The 25,376-nt window shown below is 39.5% G+C and overlaps 1 protein-coding gene across 1 annotated transcript in view; it reads right to left on the reverse strand.

Moving 5' to 3' along the window:
• Window positions 1-2,921: 2,921 nt before the first annotated feature.
• phf24 (PHD finger protein 24) overlaps window positions 2,922-25,376 on the reverse strand; it is a 30,085-nt gene continuing 7,630 nt past the window's right edge. The window contains exons 2-8 of the mRNA XM_022766626.1: window positions 21,079-21,506; window positions 19,124-19,309; window positions 14,565-14,643; window positions 12,519-12,721; window positions 11,404-11,570; window positions 6,287-6,364; window positions 2,922-4,414 (exon numbers count right to left, since the gene is read on the reverse strand). Coding sequence (XP_022622347.1) covers window positions 4,318-4,414; window positions 6,287-6,364; window positions 11,404-11,570; window positions 12,519-12,721; window positions 14,565-14,643; window positions 19,124-19,309; window positions 21,079-21,504 — 1,236 coding nt within the window. The 5' untranslated portion in view covers window positions 21,505-21,506 and the 3' untranslated portion in view covers window positions 2,922-4,317. The remainder of the gene's footprint in view (window positions 4,415-6,286; window positions 6,365-11,403; window positions 11,571-12,518; window positions 12,722-14,564; window positions 14,644-19,123; window positions 19,310-21,078; window positions 21,507-25,376) is intronic.

Raw genomic sequence — 25,376 nt, forward strand, 5'->3', positions numbered from 1 at the left:
TGTTGTGTTTACAATACAGCACTTTTTCTTCAGGGCAGAACTTCTGATGCTACACTGACTCAGTATTGGGAAGTGACAAGATGGGCCGACCATGCTAGCTGGTTAGCATGCCAATTTTAGTTTTAGAGAAGAAATGATAGAAATAGAAGCAAAACAAAAGGGTTGCTTTCAACCTCTGGAGACAGCTATTGGTGAGTAAAGGAATGAAGTCTGATGTATTGTATGTTCTAATCTATTAAACTTCTAAATGTCATGACCTGCCAAGTTACTTGAGTTCATGGTTCTTTGTCTTTAATGTTTCCCTCTCTTGTATTTTGGTAACCATTGTCTTTTCTCATGTCAGATCCCACGTCCTGTCAAGTTTCCCACCTGTGTGATTACCTGCCCCGCCCTAATGTGTTTCACCTGTGTCTCATTGTCTCCCCTACCTTAGAGTATTTAAGTCCTTGCCTTCCCCTCATGAGTTGCCAGATCGTCTTTACCCACGTGTGAGCGGTCCAGCAGTTTCTCGTGTAGCCCCTCGTGTTTGTGTGATTTTTACCTGTTTTTTTGACCAGTGAGTTTTACCTGACGATTTTGATACTTTTTCCATATTGACTGATCACTTGTGTTCGGATTTCTGGACTGATTAAAACTTTGAACCTGACCCTCATCTGAGTCTGCTTTGTGGGTCCACATCCAGTGTGTGCTTGACACTGTAAAGCCTTTAACATCCATTGTAAATAATAATTTTTTTATAAAGATGTTAGCTCTTATAAAGAAATAGATTAAATAAGATTGACCATGAGAAAAGGAAATAGAGGCACACTATTCTGCCCTTTGTTGCTGCCGTGTTGCTGCTGTCATACCCAAAAGACAGAGATGTTGTTTATACTCACACTGGCATGTACAATTTTTTTGTTTCAACCCTGTAAAGTGTACCAGGCCTTTGACTGGAAAAGAGAACTTGTTCATTAGCTGAACATTTCAGATGGCATGAAGGCTGCATCACAGGGCCTAAAACAATCTTTCTCATTAGCCCGATAATTTGTGAGGCTATTTGGGTGGGATAACCTTGGACTAATTCAGAGCTCAAGTTTCACATTTGACTCAGCATTTAATGTGGCAATTAGCCTGGTCACGACCATCATCATTGAATCTGTTATGAAACAGTTACATAATATCCTCATCTAAACGATTTCTCTCCCACACACGCTGTCTCATTCTTTGTGTCCTTTTATCCCTATTTCCTGTTTAGTCTCTCTCTCTCTCTCTCTCTCTCTCTCTCTCTCTGTCTTTCGCTCTTTTTCTACTTTTTGTGTCTCTCTCCCATTCTCACTGTGTGACCTTCAGTTTAACATTTGGGGGGAGATGCTACTGCTGCACTCCTCCCTATTCTTTCTTCTACTGACAGATAAAAAGAGGAAGCTTCAGGGTAGCAGAGGGTTCATAGCTACAACATGTCTGTTTTCCTTCTCTATTTTCACCAATTTTGCTTCTTTCTTTTTTTTTTTTTTTTACCATGGCAATCCTTTGAGGCAAGGTATGGTTCATAAAACAGTTTCTGTCCAACCCTATCGCTGGCAAAACCCTTAGCGAGAAGGTGATCTTCTCGCTAAGTCCTTTTCATGTCAGTGGTTGCCAGGTGAAAGGTCCAGTGGCCATGAAACTCTGAGAGCCAGGGTTCTGTCCTCTTTATGTAAGCTAGAGCAGACACTCAGCTCCGATCTGCTCCACGATTGGCACTTTACTGTCCCTGTGCTACCATCCTCTTGACATTGATATATTTGAGATGGTATGGGTGAGATTCTCAGGGAAAGCCATTTGCGCTCTGTGGAATGTATAATCTGTGTATACATACTTGATGAAGCAACAGTTAAATCACGCCATGTTTTCTGTTCCTGCCACTTGGAATAGTGTGCGGAGGGTAATCAAGCTGAGGGAGCTGATAAATGGCTGAATTTTAAATGTAATACTACTCTTGCTGCACCACATTTGCATTTTTGCATGGTGCTGATTATAATGACAAATGCGGCAGATTTATCATCAGCTGTAGCTAGCTAGAGTAAACTAGGGCTCATGCTCAAATTATGTGGGTTGCTTAAAACACTGTCTCTAACTGTCTATAAATTGCCAACAAAAGCACAACGTTGGCGGGTCTTACTGTGTTATTTGACCAGTGGAAAAGGGGCGTAACTGGCTTTTTGATGTTTTAAAACAAGTAAAAGAGTAAAACAGTCTTAACCCTTTCACAACTCCACCAAGAAAAAGGCAATGGAAGAGTCAAAGTGTGCTAAACCATATGGTCGAGCAGGCAGTTAAAGGGTTAAATTGGACATGATGGCTAAGCTATAAAAGACTGAAGTTAAAGTTGCCCCACAGGCAAAAAGTCAGCATCCTCATCAGCTAATTAGCCTATAAAAAAGTAATTAAAATGCTATTTCTTCTAACATAATGTAACCCTCAAATGGCTTGGATACAAGCAACGCAGTGGTTGTGTTTGTATTTTCAAACACTGCTTCCCTTTCACAAGAAAACAGAATTTGAGGATGAGTAATAATGACTAAGCTACTGTAGTTGGCAGGACATGCTAGTGTTTGTATAATGTTAGAGCAGATACACACACAGTTTAATCCATTCCTTATACTTTTGCTCTTGTGTTTTTTTGGTTTTGAAAAGGCTTTGAAATTTAATTCAGTTCAATTCTGTTCAATATTATTTAATTTATTTTGTCCAAATTAATGATTTATGGATTATGGAAAAAATATTTGTATAAATTTTGTGGTACTGATTTCAACCATTTCCATTGTCCATCTCTATGGTAAATGTTTAAGCATGTTTATTCTTATTTTTTTATTTTTTGTTATTATTTTGCCTAAAAAAAAAGGACAAAAAGACACAAACCCAAGATTCTCAAGAAGGAGAGTAAATGCCATGCGTTTATTTCAGCACTGTGACAAATCCCTCAGACTATCAACATTCATATCGTAACCATACTTTATTCACTAAAAGGACATGGCAGATAACCTTAATTCATGGCATAAACACTACATGAAGTTCTATTTGTTACAGTATATTTCCAGTGATTCTAGGGGCAGTTTCATGTGCATTTAAATTGTTGTATAACTTGTAACATCATAGAATTCCCACCACATCTTCCATAACAAGTTTTAATCAGTGCTTCTGCAAATTAATTTAACAAATGACAAATGTTTGCAGCCGATCTCCCACTGTCTCTCAGTATTTCATGACATGATTATCTCACACAGTGGTCCAGCTACATCTCATTCCCACAGTGCAAATAATGACACTGGAACAGGAAGGCAGATGTCTCCACCTTGTCAAAGTGCAGCTCTGTGAGCACAACAGGAACAAAATGTACTATATGGCAGTATATACAAGTCACTTACTGGTTTAGCTTTCATTAACGTTCACATTCTTTTTCACACGTAGTACTTCAGGAGAACATATAGAGTCTTGGATGAGAATGGGGAAAAAACAGATATATCAGAGGATACAGGAATAAATATGGATTTTTAATACATAATAATAATTTATACTGGTATTTATAGCAGTTCTGATATAATATGTATGCGGATAGCTATCATTTCTGTTTGGTATATGTTCTGATAATGGCAACTGCAGGGTTAATCTACTCCCAGAAGTGTATCCATTTGTCAAGCAGTACCAGTAATGAATTTGCATGGGCCTTTGTGCACAACGATTAACACTTTTGTTGGTGAATAACACAATCCCATTACAGTAGGATGGAGTTATTATTAGGACATGATGAGGCCCAGAGGAATGGATACTTGAAAGAGTAACAGCCTGTCAAATTAATGTACCTGCATGAAGAGGTGTGTTTTGTAGGCTGGATGGCCATAGAGTGTAGTATCTGTCATTTACAACAGAGTGCGAGCACACTAGGAGCTTGTCTGCTCATGTGAATGATCTCTTCATACAAGGGCTCAGGAATATCACTGACTGACTGACTAGTCATGAGTTGGTGGTTGTCTTCCTCGTCCTATCTCTCGCATTTGTTGTTGGAAGCCGTCAGGTTTTGGAGTTGGGACCAGTGACAGCTGCTGTCACTTGCATCGTCGTTGTGTCATTCGGCATGTGTGTTGTCGGTGTAGTGGATTGAGGTGAAGCAGAGGAGGAGAGATTCCATCAATGGCCTGATCTGCTGTCTCTCAGTGCTTCATCCAGTTCACTCAGTCGCCTTCCTCGTGTCATCGTGTCATCACGTCTATCTTCCTCCGCTCATCTGTATATTATAGGGTACACCCTCTATCTCCCTGTCCCTCTCTCTGCTTGGGTGCAGTGGAGGATCCTGGACTATAGAGGCAGATGGATGTGCATGGCAGAACTATTGGGACGCGCAGCCAAAACATAGATGGCACTCTCCTTTAAAAAGTCTGCCCAGGTCACTGACCTGTTAAAGAGAGGTTTTTTTTCATTTATTAGTTAGAAATCACTGTTTGCAATCATTTCTTTTCAGTCTGACAAAATTCGATGTATGTATACGGTTACAAACTGGGGATAAGGTTGGGGTCATGAAACATGAAACACAACAAACTGCAGACTATTGACGACTAGTTTCTATATTTTGTTACTGTCCCCAAATCCCATGAAAAGACCGAAACCAACAATGAACTGATCATAATAACAAGTACTGTCTGTGCAGCCAAAGCCTGATATGTTTTATTATATAAATTATTAAAGATTCATTATAGTATAAAGTGAGATTTCCATGTCATTTTTGATTATAAAGCAGGTCTAGGTTCTATATTAATACCGTGAAAGTATCAAAGTGCTCAGTCCACAGAGAAATACACACAGCCTGTATTCAGACACTGAGCCTTAAAACAAGCCTTCAGAACTGCTGTAACTTTGTGATGTCAAAACAAAGCAGTCGCTCTCAGCCACGCCCCAAGACCCGCCCACCCAGACCCACCATCCAGCCTTGCAGGATTTGGCTTCTCTGAGTGTTTACCTGAATCTGCAATATTCTTATTTGATCACTCAGAAAAACAGTCAGCCAATCAGAGGAGAGGCTCACAGCCTTAACAACACCTAGCTGTTGTTGCTAGAGCTCCAGAGAGAAGCCTGAGAGAGGAGATGTAAATCTATATTGAGATAATTTTTGGTGCGTAAAATCACAAATATATCTTGGAAGGATATCAACACTTCTAATAAAACACTGGAAAAGTGTAAAATATGGTACTAAAAGTTAAAATTAAAGTCACTCCTTCATTCAAAGAACATGGCCACTGTAGTTATTGTTTAGAGCCAACCCTACAAATGCCATTTCACTGCCATAAATACTCACTTACCATAGTGAGTATTTATGGCACCAAATTAATATTAATCCACAGTTTTTTTTCCCAAATTTTTCCAAACAAATGCTGTATTTCCTCTTCGTTGGGTAATATTTCCTAAAAACTACAGTGTTTTTTTAGTAAGTAATTTAAAGTAACTTCAGTAGGAACCATGGAATTTATTGACAATAATTAAAACATAAAATAGTATGAGCAATTTATTGGCTACACGTAAAAATGTGATTCTGATGTTCATTTTTGGGTTTTTGTATCTTGTTCATGATAACCACACTAAATAGGTACATGTGCAGGCATGATCCCATGCAGCGTACACCATCAAACAATAAAAAACAGTTTGGTAATAGTATAATTCACTGTGAAAATTCAGTCATAAAAACAGTGTTTGCCAGACCTCTGTCTAAACATGTTCTGCTAATTAGTGTTCAACTTAGTATGACTCATGTAATGTTTTCTTTGTAAATGTGGTTCACTGTAGTTGCTGTCTGGAGTGCTGGTGCATTAGCTACAATGATTTAAAAATCTTGTAATGTGACATGAAGGAAACTCAAAAGTCGTGATATACCAAAAGGGATTTATCTTAATTTGGAGGGACAACAGAGCCTGAAATAAAGAAGGTCATTGCCGTCCACGCAGCACTCCTCTGGGTTGCATTGTTTCTCCTAAAATTAATCCCTCAGCTGCTGCCCACAAAATACTTTACTCTCTTTGCACAGAGGGGGACCACTGTGGGGTCACAACAGCCATGTGTGGGCTGGTCTGGTGGGAAAGTCTCTGTGGAGATCAGGGGGAGCAAGGTTATGTAAATTCCCCCACTTAGGTCTGCGGGCCTGTAATGCTCATTAGAAGTAAGATCCTGAGAGAATAGAGCTTCACTGAACTGATATTTACTTCGGGGTTATTACATTGTAATTGTGTCCACGCTACCTCACACACATTCACTAAATATATACTGTAAGAGGACAAACCTGCTTTCACCAGTCTTGCTCCTTTCACTGTCAGAGCTGCCTGGACTGCTCTCACATATGGGGCCAACTTGACTTATACTGAACAAAAGGACAAAGAATAAAAACAGACAGAATGAGTTAGCTGCTACATCAGTCAGTGAAGGAGAAGGCATTCCCCTTGAGCTGAAAAAAAACTTATAATAAAAAAATGCAATGTAAATTATGACATTATACCATCTATTTGAACAATAGAGCACCCATAGTTATTTTTGCTGGGATGAGGACATTTCTCGTTCACAGTCTGTAATCTCAAATAAAACTTAAAACAAACCATATAACATTGCAATGTATGTGAGGATTCACTTCCCATGGGCTTTTGCCCAGAAAAGTGTTCCGATCCTGTAGAACCAGTTATACGCTTGAAATATAGTCATGACATGCCACTGAAAAGTTAGACTCTATAAAAGTTAAACATTTCATTCCAGTTATAAGAGTCACTGAGAATCCTAAATGGAAAAATAAGAAAAGATAATCATCTCACTATGTCATAAAACATAAAAAAGGCACTGCTTGATGGATTGGCTTTCATGATTAATTGATTATCTTTCCACCAATATTCTCGATGCTCTCTTTTCCACCTTATACTGCCCTAAATCACAGGGTTATCACAATGTAAATTCAAACTCAATTTAATAGCTTTTCCCGTCACTTAGAGCCACAGTCTTCCTCGGCATTTGCTCAGTTTAAACTAGGCTAATAAAAAAAGCAGAAGGTGGACCTTTTTTAATATCCAACACCTAATGTAAGCTCTGTTTAAGGGTGGATTTTCTTTTCAATGCCAAATCAAATAAGTTACATAAGAATATAAGACACTTTCCTTTTCACACTTAAATGGCTGTCTGCCACACCTATGAGTCATCGGCTTCTGATATTTCAGAGTCAAATAGAAGCTGCACTGATTAACCCTCTGACTGATGGCTCCTTAAAAAACTCACTTTTCACACTGTAGCGAATGTGAATGTCTCTAACCCAGTAATCAAAGAGAGCAGACGTTTCTGACTCATTCGATATTTATTTGCTTTTTAATGAGAATTAGTGAGGTTGCATTTTAGTGCTATGTGTGGACCTGATGCGCGCACTCACAACCTCTTGCCCCAGATTGTCCTCTTACACGGATAAGTGAGGCTTTTAAAAAGAAGAGAACAAAAGGCTTTCTTTTCATCCCTATAATTAGAGGCCAGCATCCATGCGTCAGTATAACAAGATCTAATGAAATGAAGGACTCACATTCTGCTCATTAAACTTCTTTCAAGGATGCATTTGTCTTTGATTGCTATATGTTTAGAAAGAGTTCCACTTTGGAGTTAAGAGGCTTATCTTCTTCTTGTTTCTTGTTTTTAGTGTTAAATTACAAATGAAATCTAAACTGAGGGGTTGTCTGAGAATACTTGAGGATTGCAGAGTGCTTGAGGGTTGTTGAAGTGAGGAGAAGAAGACAAGCCATGCAGTGCTGAGTCACACTCACCCACAATTCATAGGAGAGCAGAGTCCCATGAGTCTGTGGGGAATACCGCATGTTGAATAGGTGAGAGGGATGGAATGGCACAGCATATAGGAGATTGATTTGACAGCACAAGAGGTTATAAGCAGTAACAAGCACATGCACAGACATACAGTACACACACACACACACACACACACACACACACACACACACACACACACACACACACACACACCCCATGCTGAGAAGTACATTTATTCCAGTACAAGCCTTACATGCTATTTTTCACCACCTTTCAGAGGGACAGCTTGTACTTTTCACTCCAATACATTTATTTGTAGTTCCTATACTTGTAGGATTCTGATTTTATATACAAAACTAAATATCTACCATTAGTAAAATAAAAACAACAACTAAAATACTGCTTTCATGTTACATGCATCAGTAATAATAGCTCAGTAATATACTAACATTCATGATAATGAGTAGATTCATTTTGATACTTCAGTGTATTTTTACCTTCAACACAGAGGTTATCTTTTCACCCATGTCAGTTCACTTGTTGGTTTGTTGGTTTGTTTGACAGCAGGATTACACAAAAAGCACTGAACTGATATACACCGAGTTTGGTTGAGGGATGGGACATGTGCCCATTATGAACCCATTACATTTTGGGACAGATCTGTATCATTTACTATGAATTAGAATTTTTTCCACTGAAATCTGGTGCTGGTTGTTTCACATTGGCCTTGGTGAAGGTATATGCTGAGAGCATTTTCTAGTTTATTGTTTTTTTTTTTGCTTGTCAGCAGGATTACACAAAAAATAATGAACCGATTTGCACCAAACTTGATCGAGGGATGTGGCATGGACCAGCGAAGAATCCATTTAATCTTGGTGTCGATCCAGTTAAAGGGATGGATCCAGGAATTTTTTAAAACATTTCCTTCATCATTTCTTTAACATTTCATGACAGGGTATTTATCAGCATTTTTGTTAATTTGTCAGGGAATAATGCCTGGATCTTAATGTGAGAAAATGTAACTGTAACATCTGGTACAGATCCAGATAATATTCTAGATCTCACAGACATGAATGTTTGGCCTTGGTGAAGGTATGCGCTGTATTGAGTGCCATTCTAGTTCTGGTTGTACTTTTATTTCATACAGGAGTTTCACTTGTAATGGAGTACTTCTGCATTGTGGTATTACTGCTTTTACGAAAGTAAAGGATCTTCAACCACTGACACACACACACACACACACACACACAATGTCACACAGTGAGTACAAACAAACTTAACCTCATCGGAGTCAGACAGAGCTTATTTTTCTGTCATTATTACTCTCAGTTAACTCATTTAGTTAAATAGTCATTTTTGAGGCTGAACTCTGCAGTGACTATATTGCGTTTACTGTGAATTGTATCTAATATTTTATCTCTCCTTAGTCTCAACCAAAAAAGGTAGTATAAGTTGCAGGGTTGTTGTATTGAATTGCCCTTTACTGTATATACTGTTCATATTACTGTGTCCATACCCTGTAGCCATTTCAGGAGTAAAACTTTACTTGATCTCAGCTGATCAAAGCACAAACAGCTCTGTATTGAGTTCAAGCGAGGTGAGCTCTAAGGGAAGAAACAGCTTCATTCATCTAAAACATGTCAATATATTAATAGCAAGAATACTAAACATCAAACTGACAGGCAGCTAAAAGCCTGCTAATAACATGAGTGGCAGTACAGAATACATTATTGAATGAAACACATTATGTTGGTGCCTTTTAATATGCAGGGAGTAGCAAGCTTGATTTGCTTTTAAAATTCCGCTTGTTTTACCATGATTCTCATGGATATGATTTAAATGTATTTGACTTGATAAAGGCAGAAACACTTTATTTGAGAATCCTTTTGTTGCTCAGGTCATGTCTCTTTGCTGGTTCTTTATCAGTGTTGCACTGATATAATCATTTATTGCATTCTGCACAGGCCAAAGTGCCAATCAGAAACAATGGCTGTGATTCCTCACTTATCAGTTTTAGCTGAAGGCTCCTCCGCAGCTTGACAGGGAAACAACATTGTTATGTGCCAGTCCCAGTGTTCCAGGGTGCACTGGTTAGTCATACATTTTCAGTGTCAATGTACGATAAAGAAGTAAACAGAAAGTCACTGCGGGGATGGCAACCACATCTCCCAAAGGCTCCAGAGTGTTGTGGGTTTGTTTTTGCTGCACAACATTGGTGAAACTTAGTCAAAGCAAATCCCCAAAGTGTCATAGCTGTGGTTTTTGATTTTGCGCACTGGCCAGAGGACATGTTAAATAATAAATGCTAACGCTAGTACAAACATTAAAGGAGGACAGTTGTTAAACTCTTGTTTTAATTTTTAAGTCCATGTTAACCACTGTGTAATTTATGCTGAAAGTCTTATAGGCAGCTTTTTGAGTTTTTTTGTATTGTTTTGTTTACTTATTTGATTTATGAACAATATAATCCTTTTTACCATATTGGAAGGAAAGCATGGTGGTATGCTAATTATGTCACCCGACTTTGGACTAACTTGAATTTTACTTGTCAGGGATGTAAACACTACAACACTAATTCATGGGTACAATGTGACAATATAATCATTGAATCAGATGCATTAACATACTATTTTAGTGATATGATGGTGAAACTTCAAAAAGTCAAAATATATAGACAACAGACATAAAATCAGACATAATGCTTTTGTGAGAATGTCAACTATTATGAAACAATTACATGAATTATTAATTTGTGTAATGAATAATTCATGTATATTCCTGGACGTGTTTTAGAGTACAGATATGAAATCAAACTAGAAAGCATGCAAAAATGTAATTAAATAGAGCCAACGCTAAGTAACTATGTTAAATTATGTAATTTGACACTGGCATGACACCAACCCACACAAGGCTGACAAATCAAAGTTAATGAGTTAGATGAGCTAGATTTATCTGTAGCTTTGATCTCATGCTGAAATGATCAAATACATAGTATGAAGAGTAGGCCATTTAAAAGGGTTATTTGTAAGTTTTCTCTGACACCAAACATGGTTTATTGCCAGTAGCAGGTGGTGGTGATTGTCACTCCACAAGAGCTTCAGCCATCATTGTCTTTATAATACAGGAGGTTATAATACACCCTCTGAGCAGCACTATGTCTTCAGGGCAGACTGGAGGCCACAGTGAGTCACTATCGGAAAGTGACGAGTGGTTGAGCTGGTTAGCATGCTAACTTCAGTAGAAGAGAAGAAGTGGTAGAAACAAGATTTAGCATTGACATTGCTTTCCACTGTTGGAGACAACTCTTAGCGGTTACTGTGACTTATGTCGACTGGAGGAACCATGTCTAATGAGAAAAGTATCTTATACTTCCAGTTATATTTGTCATGGTCTCTATTCCCTTAGCAGCCAAACCTTTGTGCCCTCTTCAAGCTGCAGTTAGTGTACAGATGAGACCGGGGCTCCCAAAACTCCTGCCTAATTTATACATCGACTTATGTGCTTTTTTATCTGTCTTGACATGGAATACTTCTGTTTCCTTAAAGTATTTAAAGGGAGTAATTTTTCTATGTACTGGGAATGGATATGCGGGCTCTCCTTTGGTCTACTCACCTCACATTACAGGACTGCGAGTCTTTGTTGAGATTGTGAAACCAGGACTGCTGGGCCTGGCGGCATTCTGCTCTTGTGATCATACCATCTTTATCCAGATCCAGACCCAGGAACACTGACCGTGCTTTGTCTCTCTCCTTGGCAGTCAACAGGCGCATCATTGAGTTCTAGGAAAAATAAAAACCAACAACTCTATGAGATTAGGTGGACCTACTCCTTTAAATCTCTCATAATAACTCCATTGCACTTTTATGCTTTCCTTTGCTGTAATTTAGGGGTCTGGCAAAGGTATTTTTAGGGCTCATTTCTTTGGCCTTAATCATACCCAATCACATTAGCACTGTCTGATATAATCGGCGAGCACTGATTTACACTGTGCTAAGCTAGAGCCACACACAGTCCACAAACTGTAAACTTAATCTCCCGAGCCAAACACAAAGCACAATATTTAAACTGCTGTCTGGTGATCAAGTGACAATAAAAGGGAGTAATTAAGGCAGGTGGGTGCAGGCCAAAATTTTGGTTGCTTTTGCCCCCCTGAGCAATTCCATCAAACTAACCTCACTCAACATAATCTATTTGACCCATGTTCCTCCATCCTTTACAAGGCTGATTAGAGAGTATTTTGGCTGAGCAGAGGAAGGTATGCTTTTGCCAGGCACTTGAACAGCCAAAAACACTTCTCTCTCTCTTACTGGCAGAGACTGTTGATAGTGAAGACAACATCAAGCAAGTTAAGACTCCAAAATCTTCTCCTTTTCTGTAACTATAGACATATTTTGTGATCAAGAAAAGTCAAGGTCAACCAGTCAAATCAAACTACAAAACAAACTTTGTCACAGGCTTTTATTGTGAGACTGCTGTACACGTAAGTGTAAATCTACCTTTATAGTGCCCAATACCAACCCCAAAACCTCAACATTTCTTCCCAGTTTACTGTTGCTGCATAACACAACATAGTTCATGACTGAGTATGAAGACATCGAGAATGAGGAGGAAACGTTGTGATTTTCAAAGTGACGTTGGGTTATGTAACAAATCAGGAACTGTATAAACCGCCTTATGATTATTCCTTGAATATATTCATCTCGTTTTGTCAGTCTAGTATACTTTACCTCTGTGCGAAACTTCCTTAACATTGCCAGTGACTCAAAGTACAGGAAGTCCGACCACTCGATGTGACCCTTCTTCTCAGGATCCAGAGCCGCAAACTGGGCCAGGACCTCCTCTTCTTGCTCATCAGTCAGGTCCTTATCAAACTGCTGCTTGGATACAAAGTGGCGGTACTGCAGGAGCTCATCTGACACCAGGCATGACTCTAGAGCAACAAGGAACAATTCATCACATCAAACCTAATTAGTCACCAACAAGTCTTCCAGATATAATTAACTTATGGTGACTCATTTTCTACAATGGCAAGACCACCTCCCACAGATTGCCCTCAATCCAAGCCGCGGAGTAATACCACACAATTGGAAGTCGACTGGGTTGAGGGCAAATAATGTAATAACTTTGACTGAGCAATCCAGTAATGAATTCAAGGGAAAAATTTTGTGTATGCAGTAGGCTTTTCTGTAAAGTGGATACATTTCTGTCCAGTGTTCACCAAGTGATCTTATTTAGTTTCTTCAGCTAAATGCAACACTGAAAGTTCAGTGGCTACATAGGTAGGGATGTGCAGAGATGGTAGAAGAAGGCATGTGTTCAAAGAACATAAAAAGGTGCATTGTAGGTTAGTAGTGGCAAACAGCAATTTCTTTGCCTGGGGCCTCCTGACAGGTTAATCCAGTCAATGTGGCAACAGGGACAGTATTAGGTAGGAGAATACAAGAAGGAAAGCCAGCTCTGCTATATAAAATGCTTCATTCACAAATCTTTTCTTTTGAGACATATGGTCTGGATTAAAAAGAAAAATGTCAGGGAGAGGACTTTTTTCTTTCACTTACTTTTTTAGTTTTTGGTTGAGATTCTTTTCAAAATTTTGTAAAAAAAAGAAAAAAAAGAGGAATGAGAATAGAACTCATAAAACTTGCAGTGAGCAGGCCTCTGATGGCTGCAATGGTACAGCAGAGCATAACATCAGAGTGTGGGATTAGAGGTGATTATCTTTTAATTTTTATTACTTTTTGGAAATATAAAAACAAAATGTGTCCCCAATTTATACCATTAAAATGTGATCTGTATCTGCATACATGTTCTGAGTAAAGATAAACATTACGTTTACTCATTAGGCAGACACTTTCATCCAATGCAATTTACAAGTGAGGGCATCACTAAAAACATAATGCCAAGAGTAACAGAATGCATTGGAGGGTGATGACATCAGGCAGACCACATTTATATTCCCAGCCATATGTAAATGTAGCTCATACCGTCTGACCACATCCATTAAGAAAACACCCGCACAGCAAGTTCAAAGGTCGCCTGACTCTGCTTCTTCCTGCTAGTTTAAGCAATTAGGCTAGAAGTAGGCTAATGGCTAGCCGTTCTTCCTCACAAGAAGTGATTTAGAAATGAATAATGTCAGCTCTTTAGCACTGCTTCACTTGATTCAGGATGTACCATGTCTATCACAAGTCAGCCCGCATACCTAATTTGCATATTGAGATCCGATCACAATACAGGCACAGTCGAGATAACAGGTACACATTTTATTACATGGTGTAAATGCAAAGACACATGGAACATATGTCAATATACAGATACATATCACATGTTAATACCAGGTGCAAATCAAGCTTATGAGTCTACAGCAATGCTAGTAGTTCTCAGAGGCTGTCGTTAGACATTGCAGTACTTTGAGCTAAATGGCAATGTCATCATGCTAACATGTTCACAATGACAATGCTAACATGCTGATCTTTAGCAGGTATTCAGTTTATTGTGTTTACCATCTTAGTCTGATTTTATTGATTTTGTTTTATTGCTGCCTCTGTCAACTTTGTAATGTAGATTTTGAAGTAGTGCTCCTTAAATGAAGATTAATATTATTATCATTATTATTATTTAGCATATATTTAGTAGACATTATTACAATTAAGGTCAGACCAGAAATACATTGAAGATAGTTCTAGTCTGGTGGTGGACTCACCATTCCTTAACTGCCAACACCTGCCACTGTTTAAATAAATGTTGCGCCTAACCTTGATTCAGTGACTCACCTGGGATGATCTTACACTGCTTAAAGGTCTCCATGAGGCTGTACATCTCTTCCTCTGTTAGAAGTAGATTCAGATTATCCTGCATGAAAGGGTGAAATGAGGGCAGAGAATTACACTTTGTAAAAAAAGAAAAGAAAAGTGAGGCTCATTCTGTTTCTTTTATTGAAAAATGGTGCATTACTTGATGTTTAATAAGTCAGTGTGCTCTAATTATATGAAGTTAGTCCCAGATGGGTCCCCTGCAATTAGCCACAAGCATATAAAGTATTGGATTGTGGATCATTTCACCAACTATTCTGTTTCCCAGGTGATTCTCATGATATACTGTTCTATCTCTGAGTCTCTTCATTACTGCATCATTAGTAAAACACAGCCACAAAGAGAAGGAAGATTTCAGGTTAATTGCAGTTAAGACATTTAGGTACGGATATTTCATACATTTTCATGTAATGAAAAAAAACTTGAATTGCAAAAATCTTCCATGTGCTAGTACAGGACATCAGCAAATCCACAAACAAGGAAACTCATAGGAGAAACTGATTTGAATATTAAGCCTAGATTTGTAAATTATTTCTGTATTATTTATCAGATAATTGGCAGATTACCCTTAAATTGTAATCAACTGTTACAATCCATCACTGCTTTATAAAAGCCACATCATGAAATCTAAATGAAAATGCACAGCCAACTCAAAAAATACTAACTAAACTAAAAAACCCTCAAGCTCAGAAATGCCATGAATTATAACAGTAAGAGTAGTATGTAGTTAAGTTAAGGAAGCTGATTAAAACTACTACTACTACTGCTCTACTCCCCACCTACTGCACCCTCCGTTTTTCCTATGCACAAAAATTTAATCCACCACAAATGAACACTGCCACACGACCTCATCATATCACCCACTGTGAGCTGTACATGTGTGCCAACTAACTGTATGGTGTCCTGCATTTTATCGTCCTGTCATCTAGATGACAGCAACTGCCAACACCTTGTTAGCTCACTGTCTGCAACATCTACAGACCTACAGTCTGTACTCTAGGAATATTTAATGATTCATTTATTTATTTGCTCTGCTTTGAATAGTACCCAAATCTTCCTTCTACTATCTGAGCGCAAGTGGGTGGTTCAGCTTAACTTACTTAATATTTTAAGCGCCTAATGGATCTAGAAATGTCACTCATGAAGAAACTTACTTTTATTCTTCATTCCTTCATCCAACCTTTAATCCATGCACTCATTCCTTCAGGATTACTCTATATCTGCCTGAGGTGGCCATTCCAAGGTCGAGGAAATCTGCACATGGCACCTAGACCAAGATCACGTCCTGCCTGCAACACCCCTAAAAAATGTGCAGACAAATTCTGGAACACTGTGCCCTTGATGAAAGAGCTCTGGGCCAGATATCTCACTGAAAAACCCTCCATGCTTTCTCCGCATTGACTGTACACGCTTTATAGTGGCTGTTGCAGTTTTCCGTTTTTGCACAATCACTACAACCATTCAAAAGCCCAACATGGATACATTTCCGGAAAAGACAGATAGATAGTTCAGAATAAAATATGTGGAACAGAGCTGTAGCAGTATAACTCGGCAGTAGCATCTAAAGAAGTAACCAGCTATTTCTATGACTGAGGAACTCTCTGCAGTTCCATGGAAGCATGGAAAACAATTTGCTAAAAGTTTTATCTTGTACATCAGTACATCAAATATCATCCTCAAAATGCAGCAGATCATCTTCAGCTTGGTGCTTTTAGTGCCTTGTTGAAATTGAATGTCATGCTTGTCTACAGGTGATGAAGTGAGATTACTTATGTATGCCACCTCCAATAAAATAAATATAATTTTCCCAAGCCATGTGGGAGGTAGGAAAATTACAGCATGCACAACATAATCTGTCCTATCTGTCTTGTTTTCTTTCTTTTTTTTTTCATTATTATATTTCTTGCTGCTCTCAGCGTGCTGCGTCTTATTAAGCTCCTAATTAAACTACAATTCCCACAGGAATTCATAAAGTTCAATTTAAAAAGTGAGATATGAATCAACATCAAGAACAACAACAAAAAAAAATGATTATGCTGTCTTCAAGAAACTGCTTCTTTTGTTAACTCCTTGCCAGACATCATTACTGTGCTTTTCCAATCTGCAGTGCTTCTTTTGTTCATCAAGCCCCGAGAGAAAAAAGTATAATAATATCAACACATTCTAATTTTATTCTGGCAGCTCACATCAATGGTTATTTGAGACTGTCCTGCTCAGAAAAATGACAGTGTTGGTCTTTAAATAACTCGTGATTAAACTCAGTGCCGGAGCAGGAAGTTTAAAAAAATTAATTCTTCTTACTGATGCTGTAAGAATCAATATTTCTGTGCTAACAATAAATTAGTGTGTTGCTAGCACTGATGTAATCAGTAGATTATGTCATAAAATAAGAGCATAATCAGCCAACCCTGCCATTCCCCTCATATCTGTGGAGCCTTTTAGTCACTTTTATCTGACAGCAGAAGCAGATGTTCCCAGTGAGGACATTCTCATAAACCTGTAGACTAGATTCCCTGACACATGCTGAGGCTTAAGAGTCAGATATTTTTCTCAGGAGCTGGTGAAACCACCCAGAGCTAAAAAAGAGACAAAATATTGGAGTTGGATTCATGGTGGTGGATAAAAAACAGAACTGAAAAGGAATGTTTTATTTACACATCCAGCATGTCTGCTACATGAATGCACTCCACTTTGACTCGAGCTTGAACACGTTGCCTTGGTCCTGCGGAGCTAGCGGCAAGCACCAAAAACAAGTCAGTGCTATAAAGAAGGGTCACTCATGTTCACGAACCCATCCTCGGTCTGATTGGCTGCCATTGAGCCGTGCACGCAGCCGCCTGCTTTGAAGGCTAACTGTAAATCCACTTTCAAGGAAACTCAGGCACTGGAGGGCTGCTGCTGGCAGATGGGCTGTGTGAAATTAAATGTTTAGATGTGAGAGAAGGGGTGGGGGGATTTGTAACAGCTGAGTGACATATGCTAACAAGTTTGCTGGTTTCTTTAGCTCTAAAGACTAGAGTTTAAATAAAACAATTTAAATAAAAACGTCTTTCTCCTTCCCTCACTGAATTGTCTCCTTCCGCCCCCACTCCTCACACACTGAAGGAGCGAGCCAAAGAAAGAGGACCTTTCAGCGTCCTCTCACAGATTGTGTGAAACATCTCCCTCTAAGCGCAACTTTGGCAAGTGGTTTTGCTTCTCAAGGCTGGCGAAAGACAGCAAAAGCCCCTATACTCCACTCTGAAGGGTCCTCCAGAAAAAACACCCTTCAGCTATTTATGCTAGAATTAAAACAGACTGCATTATGCCTCTCGCAGGGCGATGATCACCGGAGTCATCAGTTTTGGCATTGGCCTCGAATTCCTGATGAGAAGCTGGGCGTTTTGTTTCACACTAAAAAACCCATCCAGAACATTGCCTCACTTTATTTCAACTCAAGTTGAAATAGTTTCACAAAAGTAAAGTAAAGCATTACAGTTGTGCGGTATGATAACTGCTGTTTATGCTAATGTTGATGCTTCTAGACGATGCTTCAACTTTCCATGAAAGAGAACATGAATCCCTGTCACAACAAGGATGGTCCGCTTTCCAATAGTTCTCAAACATTTAAAACAAAATCGCAATTTGAAAGAGTGAAACTTTCACGTTACAACAGCTGCAGTTTTAATAATAATTTACATAATTAACAGTGTATCAACAAGTTGTAGCAGGTAAATATTTAATGCAACAACAGTTGATTTCGCCTGCTGTACCCTAATTCTTGTCCTAAATTACTGTGACCGATACGTAAAGGAAAGAGAGTCATTGATTCTAACTGTGCTTTTCCTGCTATGACAAGTCAAAATGTCCGCTGTGAGAACATAGAAGTTGACTTTTTTTTGACTGGTTTTAGAACTATAATATGTAAATGCAGTGTTTTATCTGATTCTCTGTATCTAGAAACAAGGTAAGCTTATGGTTATACCTGGTATAAGAATATTTTTTTGAATACCATGTAGATCATAAATATAGCCCCTAGTTTAATTTAATCGAAAGTGGGAAAAATCAAAACTGTTAAGTTCAGGGAACGATTGTCTTCATGAGCACAACTAGTCATGAAACCTTTTTCGCTGTTGTTTTTCTGGAAATAATATTCATTTTTCACACGACTCCAAGTGTCTCTGACAGGATTATAACGTGTGGTGTTTGGCTAATTCCTGTAATAGACAGTCAAGAAGAGCTTCTTTTTTTAAAGGCAACAACAAGCAAATAAATGAGTCCCTGAAGAGGCATGACATAAATCAACCAGAAGAACAACCTATGAATAGTTTCATGAAATCAAATTAGATTTAGTAATTGAGGTTTATGTATAAAATCATGAAACAAAACACGACTCAATAAATTTTGTTCTCTGTTGGACCTTTGTCATGTCCATGATGCCAAATGCAAAGACTACTTCAGATTACCTGGGCACAATAGAATAAGAAGTACAATAAACAGAGGATTGTATGTGATGGTGGCAGTGAGCTGTGCAGGCTTACACAATAGTAGCAGCTCCAGCCGGTAACAGTGTGGGCTGTATCTCTCATCTCCTGCAGGGCCTCGGCACGCAGGTAGCCCAGCTCCCTCAGGCAGCCATCGTGAAACACCCGCGTGCAGATCCTGCAGGGGTACAGGTCGTCGGCCGTCCACACCTCACACACGTCACACATCTCGTCGTTTGGTGGCTGAGGTAAAAACAAGTAGGTGTGAATCAGAGTGTGGTTTAATGATAGGAGGAGTGTTGTGTAATGTAACAGCAACAGTGTTGTGTATTTTACCATGAAGACCGGCATCTGTGGCCTTGTCTAACGTGTGCTCTTTGTAAGTCTTTGTCTGACTTCCCTGTACACTCCATTTATAGGCCATATACACTCAGATGTCAAGGCAGGGAAAATAACTGCAGGATGCTTAACTGGTTTTCCATACGAAGACACTGTCAGTTTTTATCCTTGCTGTGCTGTTTTTTTTTTTTTTTTTTTAAATCTCTATTCCAGTGCTGCTGCACCAGCTTCAGGGCTGTAGACACATCACAGATGAGACCATGTCAAATTTTTTTTTTTCATCACAGCTTATCTTTTAGTCACAGCTTATCTCTTGTGACCTGATGACCTAGTTTACATCAACAATCCTGCATCAAAGCTAGTCATAATAACTCTGGAGAGGGTCATTCATCGACTTCTAAGATGTGGTCATTTCTCTAAATATCAAGCCTAACATCTAGTGTGACCCAGCAGGCTTCAGTTTTAATAATCCCCCACATAACAAACAACATACTGACGTTTGCTGTTCTTAAACTCAGTGTAGACAGAACTGTTGTTGTTGAACTCTTGGCCAAAATATTGAAGTAAAGGAAAGGTCATGGGATCAATAAAATCCAGAGGGTTCATCGCCATGGGAGCATGATTGTGCTCAGTGACCTTCCTTGCAGTCTACCCACTGAAGTGTGAGACATCCTGTGTTCACAGCTGACATTCTAGCCTGGTAGTAGTGCAAGGGTAAAGCTCGCTGAGTGTAAAATAAGACTAAAATAAAATCCACTACAATAAAATAAATAGACAACTCAATATAATATGTTTTAATATTAAGATGACATCCAGGTTTTTACATCGACACACTAAGGTATGAATGAAAGTAAGATCATGGAGAAATGATGCAATGTCTAAAAAAAAAATGTGTGGGGAACAAAAGAATAGGCCCAAAATTGACCCTTGAGGTACACCATACTTGACAGGAGAGAAGAAAGAGACGGTTGCTAATGGAGATACAGAACTTTCAATGTGACAGAAATCAATTTCAACCAATTCACTGCCAAATAAACCCACTCACCAAAAGCATTAGCCTGCTGGCAAATCATCCCGTAATATTGCCTTACTCATTGTGGTCTAGCAAGGCCATGGATTAGTAATTAGCTTGCGACAGCACATCTTTCCTATTTCCTACAAAATTCTGATGTACTGTATCTATAATTATTGCAAGGTAGACGCTTTTATATCTGTGCCTCTTGTTAAAGTGCACCACTGGCAGAACAGACAAGCTGCCATGCATTGTTTACTCTTTACAAAACAGAAAACCTAATGGTGTCAAGTGCTCCTGTGAACTCCGTACCCTGTTAGTCAGCGTCGCCCTGGATGGGGTCACCTCTGGGAGCCTGCCCACAAGATGCTCGCTGTGAAGAGCCCTCGCATACAAAAACAACACATCTCCCAAACAACTCATACTGTCTCACCTTCAACAAGGGTGTTTAGGAAAAAGCGTAACAGTTCCATTATAGCTTGGCCAAATTGCTTTATTATAATGTGTAACTTGTGGGAGGAAAAGACATAATTTACTGCTCTTGCCATGGAAATTCTTTGACATCTGTTTAATCCCAGGACTTGGGGATTTATAATGTGTTTTAAAAATTTTTTTATGTATGTATGATTCAATGACATATACTATGATCATCATGCTATACCTGCTCTTTCTTTTCCAGCTCCACCTCTATAGGCTGGTCGTCATCGGCTTCCCTTTTGGGCCGCACAAAAGCAGGCGGTGTGAGCTGATGGGTCTTGTCAAGATCTTCGGGCTCCACTCCCTTCCCATCCCGTAACCTGGACCAGGCCTCCTGGTTGACCTTACACTCGTCCCTCGATGGAGCTGAGGCCTGCTGGGAGGTGGACGGACCTGCGCTATTGTCTGTGTCCTCTTTCTCCGACTCCTCTGTATTCTTCTCCTCAGGGTTGGCTGAAGTTTTGGCAGGCCCGTCAGCTTCCTCCGCTTCTCCGTCTGCCTGTTTGGCTGGAGGAGGGCGATCCTTAAGTCCAGCCTGGAAGGCGGAGACGACGGCGGTGCATTTCTGCACCTTCTCCACCTGCTGCTTCTTTGACATGAGCACTCCCATGGCTGCAGACAGATGGTGAGACAAAGAAACAAAGAACAGTTACACAAGTGTGCTGCATTTGCAATTCATCATGACGATCACCTACAACAGCACAGCTATTATCCAAGATTAAAGCTCCTGAAAACTAGCTTTCAAATTATAAGCATTTCAATATGTAGTTAAATATTCATGACTTAACAAGCAACAATAAAACTTAAAGTAATGAAAAAAAACATCCCTTTTCATCATTTATTGGGAGATTATTTCATATATTTCTCCCTTCTGATTGGTGTATGCAAGTAAATGACATCAGTTCTTTCCGACTAAGCTCCGCCCACTTCAAACTAGTAAGAAATGCACAGAGAAAAACATAAAATCGCATGTGAAATAACCTTTAACCTTTAAAGAACAACTTTAGCATCTTTTTTCCCAGCTGAAACTGATAACTGTGACAGTGACTTCACCCACCCACCCCCACTTTCCCCCTGCCACTCATGTGTAGTGCATACATATATGGTGGTACTTCCCAGTCAAAAGGATGCGTACTGACAAGATCAGTCATTTGAAGAATGACTCGAAACTCAGGGTACAGAGATTTAAAGAGGAGCTGACAGAGGTATACACTATGGCAGTGGTAGTAAACCTACTGAAGAGCCCTCTGGTGCAATCGTAATTTTCTTGTAAGGGATGGAGGAATAAAATCAGGACACTGTGAGAACTCTCTGCAGTCGAGCACAGAGATGAGATCATCAACCGCTGAAAACATTCACTCTCCTTGCACATCTGATCTTGTTTTTTACTGATTGTGCTTACGTTTCCTGCACACCCTGAACAGCTCGGTCTCTCCAAATCTCCCACATCTCTTTCTATGAGCAGCAACGTCCCTGAACTCCACTCCTTATTACTAATAAACCCTGCCCATCTGCTCCTGGCTCACTGCTCCTATTTCATATAGTAGTTCAATCCACATGAAGATGTGGATATTTGGGGGTGCAGACTAAGAAAGCAGGCCCCAGGAGTTTGCATATCTTCAATATACAGCAAGCGAGAGAGCGTGTCTACAATGCCTCCACATGCAAAGTAAGGGACACTGTACATATCGATGCAGAAATCTATACCTTGTTTTATGTGTCTGTGGCTCTAGGCAGCTCGTCATGTAAAAGATGACGTTGATCTGAACAGCAATAAATAACTGCTCATCAACGCTGTGAAAAAAATCCAAAGCTGAACAGTGCCACTGCCAGACAAAAAATCATGATTTGTGAAGGTTTGGAAAATGTATCTCCATCATCTTGACATATGGATGAAGATAAATAATAAATCAATAACAGAATAAATAACAGACAACTCCCCACAGTTCAAATTACCTCACACAGCCTGTAAATAATATGCTGCTACTGGCCAGCAAGCCAATCATTTTCTACAGAGTTGAGAAATTGAACACACATATTTTCTTATTCACTCTAGTGGTATCAAGCCATGCAGGTAGTTGTGGTTTCATTAGTCCAGATTTACAGATATCTGTCTCTGAGGTCTCTGCCTTCACCCCAAGTGAAATGTAGGTGAAAGGAATTTCAACTGTGCCGCTCGCAGCAATGATGAAGGACAACTTAGAAAGTCAAACAGCAATGTTTCTTTCCAGAAATAATGTCCCAGTTATTTTTGGAAGCTCTACAGTGTCCGCTGTGAACAGTTTTCACTGGAACCACCGCTACTGTTTACCGTCGACAGATTCTTGGTGCTTTGAGCAGCAAAGCAAACTCCATTCACCTCCACTGTATATTCAGCGTCATGTGTCACAGACCGTCCTATATTCCTAACCACATTACCTAAATTGTTCAGGGATTCATGCCTGTGTGACCTTCTGCCCAAAGGTCACCCTCCTCAACCTGTGGGCCGACGAGAATCACCATCTGCTTTAGGATCGGTAAATTAACGTCCATGATTATTTCAGGAGGCCAGATTTTGCTCAGGAAGAGAGTAACCTGCGAGCATGTATATATGTATACGAAATGCCTTTTTTTAATGGTCCCACAGTGGGATACACACACATGGCATCAATCACCACAACTTGCTGAGCTCAGTCAAGCCTGGCATTGCTTGTCTTCACCTCCGACTGTTCACAAAATGAAACGACTCGAGGTAAGATAAGGTAAGATCAGCGTCATTCATCCCAGAGGAGAAAATGAACTTCCCTCCCTGCCAACATCTTTAGGCTGCTGAAAGACCAAGGTAATTTGATTTTTGACAGTGTTACTGTGAAAGTTATTGTTTGATTTTGGCAATAAAAGAGCATGGTCTATCAATTCACAATATAAAGATGCAATAAGTTATTTATTACGAGACGTAATCTTGACGAAATCGTGACTGATATGGATTTTTGTGAAAACTGTCGCACTAGAAATGTTCAAAAGACATGACTCTTTTCTTTTTGTGCCACAATCTGCAAAAAGTAATAACGCGATTGCAGTGATTGCATAACTCAGTGAAATAACGCACTGTAAGATGTGGTACAACGTGCACTGACTTAGCTCTCATTTCCACTTAAGTGAGATGCAACCGTGAATTCCATTATTGAAAAAAAGGCACCGTGGTGGATTCAAGTTGATTACATGGTACTTATGGGACATGTGTCTTTGCTCTGAAATGCAATCCCATCCATCCATCCATGCTCCACATAAGTGCTTGTGTGAAATTCAATCGCATTTATTTGACGTGAAATGGGAGTCACTCCCTCTCTCTTCCTCCCAGGCTGTGTCTAATAGCCAGCAAGGCCTTATGTTCTCAGGCTGCTGGTGGACTTATGCTCCATAGACTCCAGACGATACAACGCTCATTTCTATCATCCACTGCTTTCATATATTTTAACCACCCAAACAAAAACACACACACACACACACACGGTGAAAGTCCATGTCAGCTCAGTTAAAACAAATCAGAAGCAAATTGAGACTATATTGATCACTACACTGAATATCTCTTTTGCCTAGCATCTCTCTAAAGGGAGGTCAAATGTCAAGGTAGCTGAAGCATAGCACTCCTGCAGCTGGTAAGTGTCCCCTCTGACTAATTTTATTGAATCGTGTTTTGAGTATGTCATATGTCCACGCTGGTAAAATGTCAAAATGAAGCACACTCCAAAATGCCAACTACTTACTAAAATGGCTCGAGTGTGTTGTTGATGCACTGTATTGTTCCGCACGAGAAGGGGTGCTCAGAGTCGGACGAAAAGTGAACAATTAGCTGGCTGATGGTGAAATGCCTTCAGTTAGTGGTTAGAAAACAAGAAATGAACTTGAAAAATCATAGAGGTAACGGCTTTTATGAGATTCCTGTAAACTTATAACCAAGTCTTGCTCTGTGGTCTCTCCTCCTCAAGGACAAGCACTTCATTAAATAGTCAATCTTCCTCGTAACGACCCCTCCTGCAGACTGATGAATGACAGCGACATGCCGAGAATATACAATGATTAAAATACACATATGTAGGCCTTGTGGAATACCGGCTAGACTGTTTTCCTAAGTGCTGGAATGACAATCAGCTCAGTGGGTTGTCTTTTAGCACAGATGAGCTTAAGCTGAAATGCTCTGTTCCATTATTTTGATGCAGGAGTAGTTCTGGATTTTAGATGACAGAGAAGAGAGGAACGGGGACATTGCAGTACCTGTATGTGGTAGATAACCACTTCATTTTGAGCATTTCCATTCAGGTTTCTCCATGTGTAAATGGAAAATGTGCATAAAAATTGGTGGGACGCACTTATTTATGCAGACATGCAATGTAGTACAGCAAAAAACTGTCTGTGCAGCCTCTGTCCGCACCGGGGCTGAACGACATGCAGAAAAACAATCTTATCATGATTATTTTGACAGAAATTGCGAGTGCAATATGA

Source organism: Seriola dumerili, unplaced genomic scaffold (genome assembly GCF_002260705.1).
Source record: "Seriola dumerili isolate Sdu_G_001 unplaced genomic scaffold, Sdu_1.0 BDQW01000877.1, whole genome shotgun sequence".
Lineage (NCBI taxonomy): Eukaryota > Metazoa > Chordata > Actinopteri > Carangiformes > Carangidae > Seriola > Seriola dumerili.